At 37.9% G+C, this 19398-nt stretch overlaps 1 protein-coding gene across 9 annotated transcripts in view; it reads left to right on the top strand.

The window, feature by feature from the left end:
- The window catches only part of EFR3A (EFR3 homolog A), an 88156-nt gene that overhangs the window by 27429 nt on the left and 41329 nt on the right, over positions 1 to 19398 (top strand). For all 9 annotated transcript variants that reach the window (XM_042786039.1, XM_042786038.1, XM_033011777.2 and 6 more), the window contains 3 exons: positions 1526 to 1676; positions 13661 to 13782; positions 17303 to 17452. In XM_042786039.1, coding sequence (XP_042641973.1) covers positions 1526 to 1676; positions 13661 to 13782; positions 17303 to 17452 — 423 coding nt within the window. The remainder of the gene's footprint in view (positions 1 to 1525; positions 1677 to 13660; positions 13783 to 17302; positions 17453 to 19398) is intronic.

Raw genomic sequence — 19398 nt, 5'->3', positions numbered from 1 at the left:
ATTTATTACCAATTAATAACAGCATAGGACAGTGAGAAATAAAAACAAAGCTAAACCCTCCTTCCTCTCACCCCTGCCTTCTTCCGAGGCTCAGTTTCACTCCTGACTCCTCTACCTTTTCCCCACTGAGCAGCATGGAGGGGGTATAGGGAATGGGGGTAACACTTTCTCTGCCGCTCCTTTCTCCTCATGCTCTTTCCTCTGCTCCAGTGTGGGGTCCCTCCCACAGGATATAGTCTTTCATGAACTTCTCCAAATGGATACTTCCTACGGGTTGCAGTTCTTCAAAAACTGCACCAGTGTGTGTCCTTTCCACAGGGTGCAGTCCTTCAGGAACAGACTGTTCCAGCATGGGTCACCACGGGTCACAAGTCCTGTCAGAAGACCTGCTCTGGTGTGGTCTTCTTTCCATGGGTCACAGTTCCTGCCAGGAGCCTGCTCCAGCGTGGCCTTTCCATGGACTGCAGCTTCCTTTAGGGTGTATCCAGTGGAGCAGATTCCCCTGCCTGGAGCACCTCTTCCCTCCATCTTCACTGACCTTGGTGTCTTCAGGGCTGTTTCTCATATTTTTCTTACTCCTTTGTCACAGCTGCTGTGCAACATTTTTTACTGATTCTTAAATATGTTATCATAGAGGTGCTACCAACGTGGCTGATAGACTCAGCTTTGGGCAGCAGTGAGTCCGTCTTGGAGCAGTGTCAGACATGGGAGTAGCTCCTGGTATCTTCTCACAGAATCCCCCACTGCAGCCCCCCTGCTACTAAAACCTTGCCATGTAAACCCAGTACACCCTTGAATGTCATTCAGGATATTGGGAGGTGTGGATATCTCTTCAGCCCTTTTGGTTAAATTGTATTTAAAACTCTGTCATACTTTGAACTCCTATTTGAGCTAGGAAATTGAAAGAATGTAGAGTCAGAAGAGGAAGAAATCTTTAAAGAATGTGGAAATGGAGTAGGAAAATACTGAATCTAGGAATAGTAGCAATATCCATCACAGGCCATCATTACTGGCCTTCATGATGTCAGAAGCGATTTTTATAACTCTGTAGAATGGATAAATGACCATTCTTTAGAGTAATTGATGTTGTTTGCTGCTTTTCTTTACTGTTTCATTTACTCAGCATGTTGCCTGACTGTGCAGAAGCGTGAATAAGTTGTTGGCTTTCTGTATTGGGTTTTGGATAGACAGAGGAGCTGTAGATTAGAAAGCTGGGATTTATAGTTGGAAAAAAAGTGTGCTAGAAAAGACCCCGGACTATATTTACTCCTTTACAAAGTATTAGGACATATCTTCTAAAAATACTCTATTCCCCATGTTCCTCTCTTACCCCTCTCTCAAAAAAAAGAAAGAAAAAAAAAAAAAGAGTGTAGAAAATATCAATAACTTCTATTTTTAGATAATGCAAAAATATATGCCTTCAACCCTTTGTCTTCTAGTTTTTGTATTAATAAATACCTAAATTGAAATAACTGAGATAAAGATAAATGTAGCATGTGTTTATGTGAGTGTCTCTAATTTTCAGGTATGTTTTAATTGCCATGGAGGCGTTGGACCAACTTCTAATGGCTTGCCATTCTCAAAGCATAAAACCATTTGTGGAAAGTTTCCTTCATATGGTGGCCAAGCTTCTGGAATCAGGCGAACCAAAGCTTCAAGTTCTTGGAACTAATTCTGTGAGTAAACTCTGATCATAAATGAAGTCAGAATTGCTTATTTGCTATGGGAAAGTCATTTCAGAAGTCACAAAGTATCTGCCAGTTAACATGAATTGAGAAGATTCTGTATGTGGCAGGGTATACCATTTGGGTGTAAACACAGAGCAGATACCAACTGGAGGCAGAAAAACTCTACTTTAGTCTCTAAAATTTTTCTGATGGTTAGGCTCATACCCTGCAGAAGTAACTACTTATGGAAGGAACGGGAAAGCTGTTCTGTGAATTAATATTTTGAATCTCTAAAGAGACCTCCTGGAACCTTTGTATAGGTAAGCCAGTGTTTTCTGGCTCTCCAGCAATAAAAGCGATGGTGTGAGGAGGAGAAAACATTCTTCACAGCATTGACACCGCACAGAAAGATTCCTATGAACTGAAAAGTAGCCAAAAGACAAAAGCTTTCAGTATTACACCTCACCAGTTTATTAGCTTAAGTATTTCAGGATTCAGATCCAGGCTTGAAAGGCATAACTAAAAGTGTCAGAATGAAGATTTGGAGATCTAGCTTTCCAAATATAGTGATGGGTGCAGTCAGTATTATAGTTCTGTCATACTTCCCTTCTAACAATTATTATTTCCCAGCTGGTACAATAGGAATCTCATAAATTCCAGGATTGTGATGTGGACTGTTTTCATTTAGAGTGATTACTTTTGCATGAGTAAAATAATGCTTGCATTTCGTGTACATTGCCATTGTTAGCAGTGTGGGAGTTCTTTGTGAATTCTGTAAAACTGTTGGGCTCTCCTTTGGGTATGATTCCCAGTCGATGGAATTAAATGGAGTTGCAGTTTAGGGAGACAGTAGGGTGTAGTAGAATGATGATACTCTGGAGTGGAATTTCTTCTTATGGTGGAACACAGAGTTCTTGCTCTGATGTAGGGGCGTGTCACCTTGTGTCCCAAACTAACAGGACAGCTTTACTGAGGGTAATAAGACAAATTTATATACTTACTTACTTATTTTAATATCTTTGAGCCAGACTAGCCTGCTTCTTTTGATTTGTTTGTATAATAACGCCTGGGCGAAACCTCCTAGGGAAATAGCTTTGGAACTTATTTCCTGGGCTGCCAAATGTCAAGATGTACATCACTTTCCAGTTGTTTAAAATCCTTGGTGGCAAACAGTTACTGCCAACCTCCACTTCAGTGTACAAGACACGCATCGCTTCCAAACTAATGTTATTGAATAGAGCCCCACCTTATGGTAATCTGTTTGATATCCTTGGCAGTTCCTAATGAAGTCTTTTATAAGTAAAGCAGGTTAATGGACTTCCTAAATCAGGAGATAATTTGTGTTTGTCTCTTTTAAAACTCAGTAGCCAAAAATAATTACATTTCCCTAAGTAAGATGCTGAATTCTGTGAAGAGAGCGGATCTATATGGCTCTTCAGAAGTATTCCAAAGGCTAATTTTAGCCTAATTATGCTAATTTCCCTATGTGCCTTCTGTATTCAGTGGAGAGAAAAGATGAATCTTTTTGTGTTGAATCAAGAGGGGCGAAGTGTCTTGGCACTGACAGCTTGTCTGTTACCAAAACACTGACCTACAGTGTTCTTAAATAAATTTGGCAGACGTGGAGAAAATTTACCATTGCATTTGGACTTTTCTAGTTTTATCCTTCCTGAAGGAAGGCAGTAAATAAATAAACAGTAAAACAAAAAAAACCCAGCCAAAATAGTAGAGATGGTAGAGTGACTGAATAATCTTTCATGTGCTTTAGTTACTCTGATGTACCACTTTGGAGTGGGGACTTGTATTGTCTGGAAGAGAAGAATAAATTGTATATGAATTAAATGTCTTTAAACTTGTGAAAAATCGAGACAACCTGTGGAGGAGTTTCTGTAACATTTTTAGGTTAAACTCAGTTTCAGGCCGATACAAATTTATAGTCTGCTTACACTTAAAAAGATACAGAGTATGATTGTAGCTTGATTATTTTCCATCGCAAGGCTGACTTTCAAAGCTTCACTGGGATACAAAGGCAGTGAAGTTTTTCAAGTAAGATTGAACTGTCTTTCTTGAGCTGTAGTTTTTTCTCGGTCTCACAAACAGATTTTGCTTCAGCTGTACAGACTCTTGTGATTGCTCAGAAGTCAGGGTTTCAAATGAAACAAATCTGTGTACTGAATGACTCTACGTATTTAAAGTCCTGGAAAGATCTGGAAGCTCTCACTGTCTGCCAAGGTTTTTTTCCCTGACTTCCAAGTATCTGGTTTTGGCCAGAAAGTTTCATTCAGCTGTTTGACATCTTAAATTCTTTTTTTAATTTAAACTTAACTTTTTACATTGATTTATTTCTAAAAAACAAACCTGAAGATTACTGTTTTATAAAAACAGTTCCTGTTTTTTCATTTATGTACTTTTATGCCTGATCTTCCTGTTACATATAATTAATTCCCATGACTTCTTATATGTTGTATTTGTAAATCACTCTAGCTTACTTCCTATAGCAGCGATGATTTTTTTTTTTTATAACTTAATTGTAAATCTATTTATGTAGGCAGATACTTGAAAAGAGGTGAATTTTAATACTGGATATGTTGAATTGTTGCGGGCTTTTTTTGAAGTAGACCAGATTTCAAATTGTCAGTGTCTATGAAGTTTGAAATGTCTTTTTCTATCATGGAAGATATTTTTATTAACCATGTGCTAAACTAGCATATGTTGGTGAGGAAACTGAAAAAATGTGGTGGGAAAAAGTGAGATGTCTTTGGCTTAAGTATTTCAGTATCTGAAGGCTGATTGCAATAAGCTTTCATTTAGAAACTTATGGCAATGCTAACTTTCTCTAACCACTTTGCAGAATTTCAATGATTGAATATCATGTAAAACATCTCTCATTCTCATGTACAAATAATTAAATGTAGTGCTTAGATCCATAGTGATATTAATACCAAGATAGAATTAAATAATTTATAGAATCATAGAATGATTTGGGTTGGAAGGGACCTTAAAGATCATCTAGTTCCAAACCCCCTGCCATGGCAGAGACACCTTCCCCCAGACCAGGTTGCTCAAAGTCCCGTCCAACCTGGCCTTGAACCCTTCCAGGGAGGGGGCAGCCACAGCTTCTCTGGGCAACCTGTTCCAGTGCCTCACTACCCTCACAGGAAAGAATTTCTTCCTTGCACCTAATCTAAATTTACCCTCTGTCAATTTAAAACTGTTACCCCTCATTCTATCACTACACTCCGAGATAGAGAGTCCCTCCCTACCTTTCCTTTAAGTACCAGAAGGCCACTAGAAAGTCTCCCTGGAGCCTTCTCTTCTCCAGGCTGAACAACCCCAACTCTCTCAGCCTGTGCTCATAAGGGAGGTTCTTCTGCCCCCTGATCATTCTCATGGCCTTCTCTGGACTTGGTCAACCAGGGCCATGTCCTTCTTATGTTGGGGGCCCCAGAGCTGGGCACAGTGCTCCAGGTGGGGCCTGATGAGAGTGGAATAGAGGGGAAGAATCCCCTCCCTTGACCTGCTGGCCAGACTTGTCTTGATGCAGCCCAGGACACGGTTGGCTTTCTGGGCTGCAAGAGCACATTGCTGGCTCATTGTCAGTTTTCCATTCGCTGACACCCCCAAGTCCTTCTCCACAGGGCTGCTCTCAATCCACTCATTGCCCAGCCTGGATTTGTTCTTGGGATTGCCCTGACCCATCCACAGGACCTTGCACTTGACCTTCTTGAACTTCATGAGGTTTGCATGGGCCCACCTCTCAAGCCTGTCAAGGTCCCTGAGGATGGCATCCCTTCCCTCCAGAGTGTTGCCTGTACCAAACAGCTTGGTGTTGCTGGCAAACTTGCTGAGGGTGCACTCAATACCAGTTACGCCAGTTCTTCCTGCCTAGGGGTGAACAGTTTTAAAATCTTAGAACTTGTCAAAATTTTTTTGGACAAGACAGATTTTTAAAAATATTTTAAATTTTCTGTCATTTTTTTTTTAGAGGGCCCAGAAAATTACTTTAGTGAACAGCTGGTCAAAACCAGTGTAATTTAGTAAAATTTTCATCTTAAAATATGTTGACAAAACTTGGTTGAACACAAGCATTTTAAGCTAAACTGAAATGTTGACAGAGTGAATTCTCTGTATTTTAATAGTAAAACAGGTTTTTTCTTCTGAAAAATAGCAGATATATGTAGAACCCAACATTACCGTATTTAAAATTATTTACCGCAAAGTCTCTCTGATTGATAGGGCATTTAATTTTAGCAGGGCAGTTTCTTCTTAGGAGCAGTGAAATAATTATACCATCAGTGACAGCTTTGGGCTTCCTGTGCATGCGAAGGCGACTGTTATTGCTAGTTGTCATCATATGATATTTTAAAAAAGACGAGCAGTATCACAAATGGAAAAGTGAACGGTCAGTGCCTGCTATAACAAGATTTTTATAGTTATTAGTGCTGGTTTATAAAAGAAGTTGTTTTTTTGTCAGAATTAAAGTGCATGTATATGTAAAAATAGTAGAAAATGTCAAGACTGGAGTTAAGGAATGTCAAAATTAATATTCCCAATATTGTTTGTCTTGCTTTTCCCCAACATGCAAATCTGGAAGTATGTGATAGAAGCTTATCTTTGTTGCAAGATACTTCTTTCATTATGTGCTAGTAGTGACTTAATACACAATGAAGTATTTAATCTCTAGAATCCGTGCTATATCCTTTTTTTATAGGAGTCAAAGGTACAGAGAGACAGCATTACTCCTGTAGGTTATTAAATTATTTACTAAATTCTACGTCTGCATCTTCTAGAATTTGAGTGATGCTAGATAAATCATTTTAGGCAATCTTTTTAAGATCATTCACAGTTAAGTATTGCTTCCCGCACCTTGTGCTTGGCTACAAAAATGCAAGACCAGAAAGCACACAGTAATGTGGCCCTGTAAGCCAACATACCAGTACTGATTTTGCTACACAACTGCACATGTAGCATTCAGGATAATTTTCATCCAAGCATGAAGTAAAATAGAATGTGAAGCTATCCGTCCCATTCCGATAAAACTCAAAATGAGAAGTGTCATGTGATCTTAACTATTAATAACTAAATTAAATCACCAATTTCTGTTGCTGGGAACTTGATCTTGTTATTATTTATTGTGATCATTTTAATACTGAGGCTGTGAAGTTAATGCATTAATCCAGTGTTCGAAACTTTTCTATTTAGAAAAAGTTGAAGTGTTTGTCCTTTTTGCATTTGTTTGAAGTGTATACATCCATTCACATGCTTCTCATTAATGCTGTACTGTGTAGTTTATAAGAGTCTCATGTTTATAGGATACCATGTCTTTCTATGTGATAGTTTCCTAATAATGAAATGCAGTAGCTTTGTCTGTCAAATGTGGTAACATTTGTATCAGCACCCCTTTTCCCCTATCTAAAACATGAGAAAGTTGCAGGCTGTAGAAGATCAACTGGGAAGCTCAAATATAAACAAAACACTGCTCAGATCCAGCCTACGGTTTTTACAGGGAGATACTTTAAATAACATAACTCAAACATAAATATGATGCATGCTGGTTGTCTGTTCTTGAATTGCTGCAAAAAATGACCCTCTTCAAAGACATCGAGGGTGCATTAAAAGTTATGCTTTTTCTCCTACTGTACTGGATACATAAGAGTGATAATATATATAAGAAATTATGTCATTAGGAATGTAATTTGTGAACTTGCATGATTTATTTAACAGGACTTGCACAATCTCTCTCTCCTTGGTAATACAAACCAACTTTCTTGACTCAGTCTAGAACAAACATCTTCTGAAGAGATAATATGTTCCTTCTTGATTTCGTGGTAGTTTTACCCAGTTTTATACTGATCTGAATTTTATTGGTTTTGAAATTAATGAAAGTAAGATTATACCAATGTAAGTTCCTTTCTGTACCTTCTGTATTGCACAAATATAGAAGGTGCTTCTACTGGTAAAACTTCCATAAATTACTAGTGGGTGACTGAAAGAATTTACTATGACTAAATGATATGTTTGCAGCTATAAAAGCTTTGTAAGTATATCCTAGGCAAGTTCTTGGACTTCCATAATAGTTTTGTCCTTTAAGTTGAATGATTTTTATATTTGAAGTATGCTTGAAAATATCTTAGGTGCTTAGGATTATAATGTTCTTTAACAACAACGGCATGAGAGCACCACTCCCTAGCAAGGAGAAAGTATAGAATAATGTGTACTGTAAAAACTTAAAATTTCTGTAATGAAGTGGAATTGCATACTTTACTGAATGACAGTGCAACTCAAAACAGTGTTGTCACAGTTAGCTTTCCTGTGGCCTAAATGTTCAGTCATCTGAATACTAATCCCAGAATATGCTTCAGAAGTGCTTTATGTTCAGTGAGTGAAATTGTTTTGTTATACACATGAGGAAATAAACAAGATTTTGCCCTTTCTGGACATTTTACTGTGCCATTTTGGGAGGTATAACTTCTGGGTACTTTCTTCCTTGATGCAAAGCTACATCATTATGTAGGAGAAATGTGCAGAGCAAGAAAGTCACTAACACTTTCTTGGCCTAAATTTTGTCATTTATTCTTACAAAGCAATTTCTTGGTACAATAAATCTTTCTTCTAGCAAAACAGTTATTAGCGTTATATTAAGTTTTCCTGTTGGAAGATCCTGTCAATCAAATAATTTGGTATTTTAGATAATGTTAATATGCTAACATTAAATGCTAGATGAGATAATATTCTCAGGGCCACTCCCATAGAGTTTTGTGGTTAAACTTTTTGCTTCCATTCTTTTACATGCTTTTATGGATATTTGCTGGGTGAATCAATTGTAGACTTGAACACTTGAATGCCTGGAAAATAATAAGATCATATTGGTGGTTTTTTGTGTGATTATTTTTTTTTTCTTTTTTTTTTTTTTTTCTGGTTGGTTGGTTTGTTTTGGTTTTGTTTTTTGTTTGGTTTTATTGTTGTTTGTTTGGGTTTTCTTCCCCTGACCTTTATGCTTTATTAAATTGTAAGGACTAATTAGGTTCCTGACTTCAAAACAATTTAGAAAATCTATATCTGTTTTGTAATTAACTATGTCACGAAACAAACCAGTAAGATGTAAGAGCGTTCCTCCATGTGGGTGGCGATGAAGCCGCAGCACGTAGTCCAAGGGTGATCAAAAGAGACTTCAGGACCTTGGGATGAATGGTAAGGGAATCTGGAGCACAGGTTATTTTCTACTGCCAGTTGCGGGCAGCAGCATGGGAAGAAACAGGCGGACCCAGTCTAATACATGGCTCTGTGGCTGGTGTCACTGCCACAGTTTTGGATTTTTTGATAACAGGATGGTCTACACAGCACCAGGCCTGCTGGCATTAGATAAGATTCACCTTTCTCAATGGGGAAGAGGGTCTTTGCTTATGAGCTAGCTGGGCTCATTGACAGAGCTTTAAACTAGACTTAAAGGGGGAAGGGGATGATATCAGGCTTCCCGTGAGAAGCTGTTAGAGGGACAGGGTGCTAGCAAAGTCCCTCAGCCAACTAGTTCTTCTGAGACATGCTGCCTGCACTGCAGCACACTTGAAATCTTATGGAGACGAGCCACAGGCTCCTGAGGTAATAGGAGCCAACAGGGAAACACCAGTGAAGTACCTCAAAGGAGTTAAGGGGTGTTTCTCTAAAAAGGTGACATGGCTGACAGTCCAACTGAAGTGATTCCACACCAATGCACACAGCATGGGCAACAAACAGGAGGAGTTGGAAGTCACTGTGCTGCTAGAAAGCTACGACCTAGTTGCTATTAGTGAAACTTGGTGGTAGAAATTCCATGATTGGAATATGGCTATCGAGGAAGGAAGGGTTGGAGGTATTGGCCTCTGCATCAAGAAATGAATAGAATGTGAAGAGCTGTGTCTGAAGAATAGCTGCGAGCGGGTTGAAAGCTTATGTATGGGTAGGAACCAGAGACCAAGGCAACAAAGGGAACCTTGTGGTTGGTGTCTACTACAGGCCGCCCGATCAAGGGGATCGTGCACACAGGCATGAAGCATCATGTTCACAGGCTCTCATCCTGCTGGGGGACTTCAGCCACCCCAACATCTGCTGGAAAAGTAGCACAGTGAGCTGTAGCCAACCCAGTAGGCTCCTGGGATGCATTGAGGATAACTTCTTAAGACAGGTAGTAGACAGCCCTACAGGAGGGGATGCGATACTGGACGTGATGGTCACCAATGCAAGAGAACTAATCGATGTTAGGATTGGTGGAAGCCTGGGCTGCAGTGATCATGCACTGGAATTTTCAGTCTGGAGGGATATGGGTCAGGTGAAGAGTAAAGTCAGGACCCTGAATTTTAGGAAAGCAAACTTCCAGCTGTTCAAGCACTTAGTCAATAGGACCCCCTGGGAAACTGTCCTCAGGGACAAGAGGGAACAGAACTGTCAGATCTTTAAGGACACCTTCCATAGAGTACAAGAGCTCTTGATCCCCAGGTGTAAGAAATGGGGCAGAGAAGGCAAGAGCAGCATGGCTGAGTTGAGATTTGCTGGTCAAACTAAAGGGCAAGAAGGAAATGCACAGGCAGTGGAAGGAGGGACAGGTATCCTGGGAAGAGGGTAGGGACGCTGCTCTGTTTGTGTAGGGATGGGGCTAGGAAGGCTGAGGTGTGTATGGAGCTGAACTAGGCAAGGGATGCAAAGAATAAAAAAAATAGAAGGGCTTCTACAGGTACATCAGCCAGAAAAGGAAGATCAAAGATAGTGTACCCCTCCAATGAGCAGGACTGGCAAGCTGGTAACAACGGACAAGGAGAAGGCTGAGGTACACAACTTTTTTTGCCTCAGTCTTCACTGGCAACCTCTCTTCTCTCACCTCTCAAGCAGATGGACTGCAAGATAGGGGCTGGGGGAACAAAGGCCCTCCCACTCCAAGAGAAAACCAGATTGTGACCACCTGAGGAACCTGAATATACATAAGTTTTATAAGACCTGGCGAGATGTATCCCAGAGCCCTGAGAGAATTGGCTGATGTAGTTTACAAGCCACTCTCCGTGATTTTTGAAAAGTCATGGCAGTCAGGTAAAGTTCCTGGTCACCTTATAGTGCCCTTCCAGTACTGGAAGGGTGCTTATAAGAAAGATGGGGACAGACTTTTTAGTAGGGTCTGTTGTGATAAGGGGTAATGGTTTTAAACTGAAAGAAGGTAGATTTAGATTAGATGTAAGGAATAAATCTTTTACAGTGAGAGTGGTGAAACACTGGAACACGTTGCCCAGAGAGGTGGTAGATGCTCCCTCCCTGTAAACATTCAAGATCAGGTTGGACAGGGCTCTGAGCAACCTGATCCAGTTGAAGATGACCCTGCTCATTGCAGGGGAGTTGGACTAGATGACCTTTAATGGTCCCTTCCAACCTAAGCCACTCTGATTCTGTGATTTAAAGCATTTTCCAGGGTCTATTAGGAAAGAGATGATCATTTTTATAACTCAGTGTATTGAAAAAAAAAAAAAAAAAAAGTATGGTTGCTGTGTGTGGATTGTCTTTGAAACTGGCAGGAGACTATACAGAGTTATTTTTTGACTGTATGTCACTTTCTTATCACCTGGCTATACAGGATATTCTTCACAGAAGGTCATGTAAAATAAACTATTATTATACTGTATTGCTCTGTTTTCAGTAATGGCTAAGAATATAGTTTTACAAACTGTATCACTTTCAGCTATGCCTGTAGCTTTCAGTGAGTGAACTGGTAGTGCAGTTGAAAAGGATAAGTGTTCTAGATAAAACAGAAAAAAAGACTAAAAAAAAATAATAGAAAAAGTGGTGGTTTTCTGAAATACACAGCTTTCACTTTTGGCTTGAAAACTACCTCAAAACCGCCACAGATCAGTAAGCTGTAGATTACGCTAAAGTACTTCAGGCTTGTCTAGATGTATGTGGGTAACGTGCTGATAAAAGCAGGTTCTACCTCTCAAAAAGTATACAAGAAATGCCTCAGCCTGTGGTCAACAATTGGTATGAGGAATAGTGGGGTGGGAAAAAGCAGAGGGATCTTAATGGGACATCTCTCTGCTTCAGGGCAGAACCAGCACTGTGTTAAACCTCTCCTGACAGCCTTTCCTTTCCCTTTTTAATTCTCTCCGCAGTCTGTTCTTAAAACTACCAGTGAAGGAGAATCCAAAAATTCTTTAGGCAGTCTGCTCTCTTTAGAAAGGTTTTTGTTTTTTTTTTTTTAATGTCTAACTTGGGTAGCCTTTGCTTCAGTATAAGCTCATTACTGCTTTTCCTATTACCATTGGGACAAAGAAAACCATTTATTTCTTTTATTTTTATAGCTGTCTTCTGTACATTGTAAGACTACTATCTTTTAGGCAGCTCTAGACTAGATAATTTAATGTCTTTCAGTCTTTTTAACAGGTGTTTATCTAAAGCTTTGTTCATTCCTTGAATAATTGAAGGACTGTATCAGTTAATCACCATCTTCAGCTGTTATGCTTCAGCTGGATGCAGTACTTCATCTAAGGGCTTATTAGTTCCATTTAGATGGCAAAAATTTCTTGATAGGTGTCACAGGTAATACAGATGTATCACAGTATATTGCTTTCTTTTTCATGCCAGTATAACGGCATTGACTTCTGTTGAATGTGGAATTTATTATAACCCCAAGTTTCTTTTCTGCATTCAGCTGTGTTTGGCTTGTATTTGTATAGCTATCTTAAAGTGGTATTTTGCATTTGTCATTCCTAAATTGCTTCCTTGATTTTTCAGGTTCTACTTGCAGTTTGTCAAGAACCAGGCATCAAGTGTGCCTACAGCTCTGGCCAGCTTAGTGTTCTTTGCAAAACTCGTGAGCCCACTCTGTCATCTAGGTCTCTAGTGAAACTCAAATACTACTGTATTCCAGACAGGCTCTTTCAAGAATTCACTCAGTACATTTTTCCAAACCCTTTTGCATCTATCTTACAGGGAGTATTCTTGGATAGTGGTTTTCTAGCTTCCCTTTGAGAATTTTGTGTATTTTTTTGTCAACAGCATCACTGAAATTAAGATATGACAGATGCTGCTTCATTCAGATTGACAAAATCTATTTCCTTGTCATAGGAATAATTTAGGCCGGGTTGATGTGATTTGTTCTTGACAAATCCACGCTGACTCTTACTTACTTACCCCTTTGCTACTTTGTAGATGTTTGCAAGTTGGATTTTTTTTTTTTTTAGAGTGTCTTTCTGTGAATGGAATTAAAGTTGACTGGGTTATAAATCCCTGACTACTCCTTTTTCCCTTTGGTATAGATAGAATTTACAGGATGCCTCTAAGTTCATTTTCCTTGAATTTTGGTAGCTCAGAATGTTGCTAGTTAACCTGCCAGTGACAGTGTACCATTTGATTGCCTGGACAATTACCTGAAAGGAGGATGTAGCACTGTTGGTGTCAGTCTCTTTTCCAAACTAACAAGTGATAGGACAAGAGAAAATGGCCTCAAGTTGCACCAGGGGAAGTTTAGATTGGATATTAAGAAAAATGTATTCCCTGAAAGGGTTATCAAGCACTGGAACAGGCTACCCAGGGAAGTGGTTGAGTCACCATCCCTGGAGGTAGTTAAAAGACACATAGACATGATGCTTAGGGACATGGTTTTAGTGGTGGACTTGGCAGTGCTAGGTTAATGGTTGGGACTTGATGATCTTAACTTTTACAATTAAAATGATTCTGTGATTCTATGAATTGATGCCACTATTCGAGTGTTAGATATTTCCATATTGCATAGTATATTGTATTTCGTGCAGTTACATCCTTCTGTAATGATCTAAATGAAGTTCTCGTGAAAAAGCTTTAAAAAGAAAAATCTCCAATTTAACTTTTTCATCTCTGAAGTTAAATATTTAATTACTGTCAAATCTGGGTTCTTTAATAATATAATGTTTTACGTTGCTTCTTAAATGAAGCTTAGTATTCATTATTCTCTTTTGGGAAATCGGTATCAAAAGCTTTTTTTAACATATTTCATTTTCCAGTTCGTCAAATTTGCCAACATTGAGGAAGACACACCATCATATCACAGACGCTATGACTTCTTTGTGTCTCGATTCAGTGCCATGTGTCATTCATGTGACCATGATCCAGAAACACAAACCGAGTAAGTGCCATTCTGTATGTATTAGAGAAAACTGTCTTAACATGTTAATATAGTCTGTAATACAGCTTTTATTGTGATATTTAGTGGAATAGTTATTCCCCAGGAGGAAAATGAAAATCTGACTTCTAAGTAGCACTGAATATTGTAAATCTTAGGTGGATAGAACTCCTACAATATTTAAGTGGAATTTTACCTGAATACTGCTTGCCAGATTGCATGGATTCTTTCCAGAATGGCACTACTTATTAATGTAAATGTGTGCGAGTTGTGTAACTCATTTGAGAAATTAATAGAGCTACTAATTTGAATAGCAAAATCATATTTTGAGTTTGCTATTTGAGAATTACTCATTAAAATTGAATTTTCCTAGATGTCTGCAGTACAATACTGTGCGTAACTGAAATGCCTTCATGAATTAGTATTACAGACTTTTATATTATTATGTAAGCATCACAATTTTTTTACTTCAGCTCCCCCTAGTGATGAGTTCTTTATATGGATTGTTAATCAGTATTTAACTCCTGAGCATTTTAGAAAACTTAAGGCTTTTCAGTTTATATTTACATCTTTGTTGTACTAATCTTTTCTATTTCCATGCATGAAACTGTTTAGCCAACTATGAAAAATCCATGTGATGAGCATTTATTCAACCCTTTGAGTCTACTGTTGTTATGTTATCTGTAATGCATAAGGATTTTTCTTAAAGTTTGCAGTTTCAAAGATCTGTGACCTGTATTTTCAAAAAGAATGAATACTCTGTACCTCGCTTAGGAGAAAAAAAAAATAATTAATTCCTCCTTTAGTCATCTGGTTCATTGCTCCTTATTTTTTGTAATTTGCTGCCATCTTATTTGTTGCCCTATTGCTATGTGTAGGATTCTGCTGTAAACTTTATCTCTAAAAGGGTTAGGATTAAATCTGCCTGCTTCTCTTGTAGTTTTTTCCCTGCCTCCACCCCCTTTCTCTTTAGGAAAATTATTCCAGTGAATAGTTTTACAGGATGACCCTCTGAATTTTTTGGGGAAGAAGTGGACTGTACTCAGGGACCAAAGATCAAAGGGAGTGGAAACTTCTTCAGCAGGTGTCACTAGTGAAGCCAGTATATCATACAACTACCTCATAACTTAGGCTTCAGTCAGGTACATTATATTTACCTGAAACTGATGGTTGCAAATAGTATTCATAAATGCTTTAATGAGCTTCTTGAGATTTTGCCTTTTTAGGCAACTAAACCAGAAATGTCAAACTACTTGCTCTAAAACATTTCCTAAGAGGTTAGGATATGAAGCTCAGCTCAGGATTTTTAGTACTACTTTAACCTTCATTGCCCCGTGCAAATGACAGGTAATATTAGTAATGAACTAGAACGTGGAATGCATTAAGAGACTAGTCATCCCTGATTCATCTATCAAGTCTACCACTTGTAAGGATACCCCAAAGTAAAATACCTTAAAGCTGTGGTTGCTGTAGGAGTAAAAGAACGGTGCTAATCTTTTGCGCTCCAAACTGTCAGCCTGCACTGTTATCTGTGCTTCAGTTTGCAATGTTGATGTATCCTTAGACAGGGAGGAATTTCATTCTAGTGATGTAAGACTGTGTGTGACCTTGATTTAAATGTAATTCCACTTTAATGGCTATCTGATCCTTCTTTAGGAAAATGAAACCTTTCCTGTATGTGGTGAAATTTGATGCTGCACCTTCCTCAGTAATTCAAACCCCATTTTTCTACCTCCTGTACAACAGTAAGAACGTGAAATTAGTGCTAGTGGCATTTCAATACACAAAAGCACAGCCTTCTTTCCCCATGTGAATTGATTTTTGGTTTTGTGTTTTTTTTAATCAAGTTAACAAAATGTATAGCAATATGACTTTTTCCACATCAACCTGGACAGTTTGAATGTATCTCTTTTGAAAGAGATCTGTATGAACAGCAATCATTCTTGGACTTGGTATACCAGATTTGCTGTAGGTACTGAGGTAATTCAACAAAACAGATGAGCTATGACTACAGATGACAAATTTAAATGCAAGTATCACAAGCAGTTTGATACCATCGATCAGGGCTAGGGAATAATTCAGCTCATCCTAAAACAGACATCTGGAGTTGCTGTTCACCTGCATAGCTTGAGGTTTCACTGACCTGTCTGTCTTGCTCATCATCTACATACGTAGTCAGATCATGTAGGCTTCTGAGCCTGAAACTGTATCTCACCTGGTAAGTGAGATGTCCCTTTTAGCAGGGGAGGTTAGTGCTAGTATTTAATGTATCTAAAGCCACAGTATCAGCAAAACTTGATTACCTTAAGAATGTATAATTAAAGAGGAAAAAAAAAAAAGCTTCAGTGGTGGAATTTTGGAAGCTCTGTGTCTTAAAAGTCAACCTTAAATCCTTCCTATTGAAAACTTAGTATTGGATACTGCACTGTAGCTGTAGTACAGCAATAGGAAGTGCTTTTTCTAGCTGTTTAGGCATCCCTCTTCTTCCTTGTTTTGTATGTCTTGAACAGTCTAGAATGATATCAGATCCATACTGGGTGCACATGTCTTTGCTCAGAAATAGCTGAAAAACAGGGGACTACAGATTTAAGTATTTACAAATGGAAATCTAAACAAAAAAAATCCTAATTATAGAGTTCAGTTAGCTCTGTAATTCATCTAACAAATGTTTTAGTGCATTGAATTTGACTGAACAAAGGTTAGTTGTGTTGTCCATACTGAAATTAAGATTTAAAAAATGAGGGATGGATTTTAATAGAAATAATTTCAAATTTTAGCAAAGCTTGTGCTTATTTCCTATGATTGCTGTATCACCCTTTCTTCTACTTGTTTTCAATAAGTAAAATTTATTCCTTCTATTTGTTATAATGGATAATTTGCTGTTACCACTTCAAAAAACAGTATTTTTCCATTGATTTCATTGTACAGACTCTCCTGCATTTTTTTTCCTTTTTATTGTTTTGTTATTGTTGATCAGTTCTCAACTTGGTTCAGATGATTTTAGGGCGTCAGGCTTAAGTTGACAGAATTATCCTTTGCTTTCCATCTTGTAATTTTGCACAAATTTTTAAAGATTTGTTATGATTAATCCACAGCCTTAATTACAACTTCTAAGGACATGATCACATGACTTTGTCAGCTATTGCTTCAACTTTGCTGTGATAACTTCATAGTATTTTTCTTCAGCACTAGAATAGCTTGAGATTGTGCAGTCTCAACTGATGGGTAGTAAATTGTGTAGAGTTGGTGGGGTTTACCCATATGACCTTCTTTTGGAGGTGGTATACCCAGTTTGAGTATTCATTGATCAGTGTCAGCATTATCCATAAGGATCATCTGCTGTTCAGTTGTTGGCTTAAGGGAAGCTGACAAAACAATTAAGGTGTTTAAAGGCAATATGGGCGAGCTTAATGATTTGACCAAATTTCTAACACTACTTCACTACTACTGCCTCACAGGTAAACAGCCATACTGGAAGGTGCTGTGTTTCTCCTTATCAGTAATTCCTTTTTTCCTTCCTTAGAATCCGAATTGCTGGAATCAGAGGTATTCAGGGAGTGGTTCGAAAAACAGTTAATGATGAACTTCGAGCAACTATATGGGAACCTCAGCACATGGACAAGATAGTACCATCATTGCTGTTTAATATGCAGAAAATAGAAGATATTGACAGGTATTTTTATTCCTGGTCACTGGCATTTTTTAAACTAATCTTTGGGCTTAGTTTTTATGATAGATACCTATTTTTTTTTTAGTGGAAGTAACTACTGTCATTTATTAGCTGAGTCTTCTTGAAACTGATAGAGCTCAGATGAACTGCTCTTAATATTTTTTGTCTTACAGTCTTTTCAACTGCCTTCATTTTTGTTCTAGATTCTGTTGGCCTAAAAATTGCTTTAGAAATTGTATAACCGTGTTCATACTTCTCAAAAATTGTAAACTCTGTGTTTTGTAACGTCAGATTCAGAGATTAATAAGCACAGGCTTTTAGGTGACTCAAATGATTTTCTAGTTATTAAAAATTGAGGGCTTAATGCCCATTTAGACATTAGTAACAATTGTCTCTCCTGTCTGCAACAGTACTTAAAGAGAGGATTTGATACTTGTTTGTTTATTACTAGCACTGGGAAATTTCCATAAAACAAACTTCATTTAAGATTGTTTGTACAGCTGTTTGTTTCATGTCCAACCCTAGCCGCTTCAAAACTTGCTTGGTAATTAGGCTCAGCAGCCTTCCTACAATAACATGCTTTTCATGCTTTCACATGACACTCACCTTGGCAAATCTGTCAGCTTTCTGTTTCTTGGTTTGTTGGGTTTTGGTGCTATTTTGGTTTGGTTGGTTGTTTTGTTCTTTTTTTTTTTTCTACCCTTTTTTCATTCCTCAGGCTTATTTTCTTCTCTTATTTTTAACTGTCAGTACCTGTTTCTAAAGCAAAATTACAGACTAAATGACTAAAATCAGTAGTTGTTTATCTGTCCATATTTTATCTATTTACTGACTAGAACTGAGGGCCCACACAGTATTTACAGAAATATCCACTTGGATTTTTACATATGAAGTCATCTGAATAAGAAACAAAGGTTTCTGAGACTGCTGTTGAACAAGGAGAGCCTAGTTAGCCTTTGATTGCTCTTACAGGGCTTCTACATGCAGGTGGGCCCTTTACTTTGTTACTCATTGCAGTGCTGTCAAGCATTTAGTTATCTTTATATGGCAATATTAAACTAACTCCTGATGGAAAAACTGACTGAAATAGGATTTGGATCAACCATTTAAAGCAAATCAGAAGGACTAATTTTTATCATTTGTTGAGCAATGCAGTAGTGGTGGTAGAAAAACAAATCTGTCAAAAAGCAACTGTTAATTAACTATCTGAACTAATTGCTTGAAACTTTTTCTGTAATGCACATTCAACAGAAGAAAAAGACTAATGATTTTCCACGTGGCAAGTAGGGGCCTTGTATGATGCACATATGACAGAAAAGCTGAAAACAATGTTTGTAAATTGTTGATCTGCTGGCCTTAAATGATGTTACAGAGAATTTCTTATATTGTTTTATATGTGACTTCATATTTGTGGGCCACAAACAGAGGCATCTCGAAGAGTAGGAGTAAGCAGCATATTGTTCTGACAGATGGAATCAAAGCATTATTTGAGAAAGAGCAGAAATTCCAGAAAATACTCTCAGCTTATGTCTGTAGAAAATAACCATTTGTGGTTAAAGTTGAGGTACACATATGTAAAGCTTACCTGAAAGATCAGTGTAACTTTTACTTGTGGAACCTTAATAGCTTAGTTCAAGATTCTTCTGAGTACGTCAGATGAGACACTTCTTGGAGTTAAGATTCTAATATTTACACAACATTTAAAAAAGATAATTGTATTTGTAGATGTAGTTATTTGTCCATGTAACTGAATACACATTCTAGTTACTTCACTATCAAAAAAAAATGTAAAGTGTAACATATTCTTAAAATCAAATGGGGTTTTTTCTTAGTTGTACTTCATTATGATTCTGTATTACAAAAGAATTGCCATGCATCCTTCAATATATTATGTTGCCTGAAAGACTCTCTCGCTCCCTCCTTCAGGTTTTCTAGAAGAAAAATCAGAA

Source organism: Tyto alba, unplaced genomic scaffold (assembly GCF_018691265.1).
Source record: "Tyto alba isolate M040663 unplaced genomic scaffold, T.alba_DEE_v4.0 Super-Scaffold_9, whole genome shotgun sequence".
Taxonomy (NCBI): domain Eukaryota; kingdom Metazoa; phylum Chordata; class Aves; order Strigiformes; family Tytonidae; genus Tyto; species Tyto alba.
The sequence above is the reverse complement of the archived record's forward strand: the minus strand, read 5'-3'. Positions and strand labels throughout refer to the sequence as shown.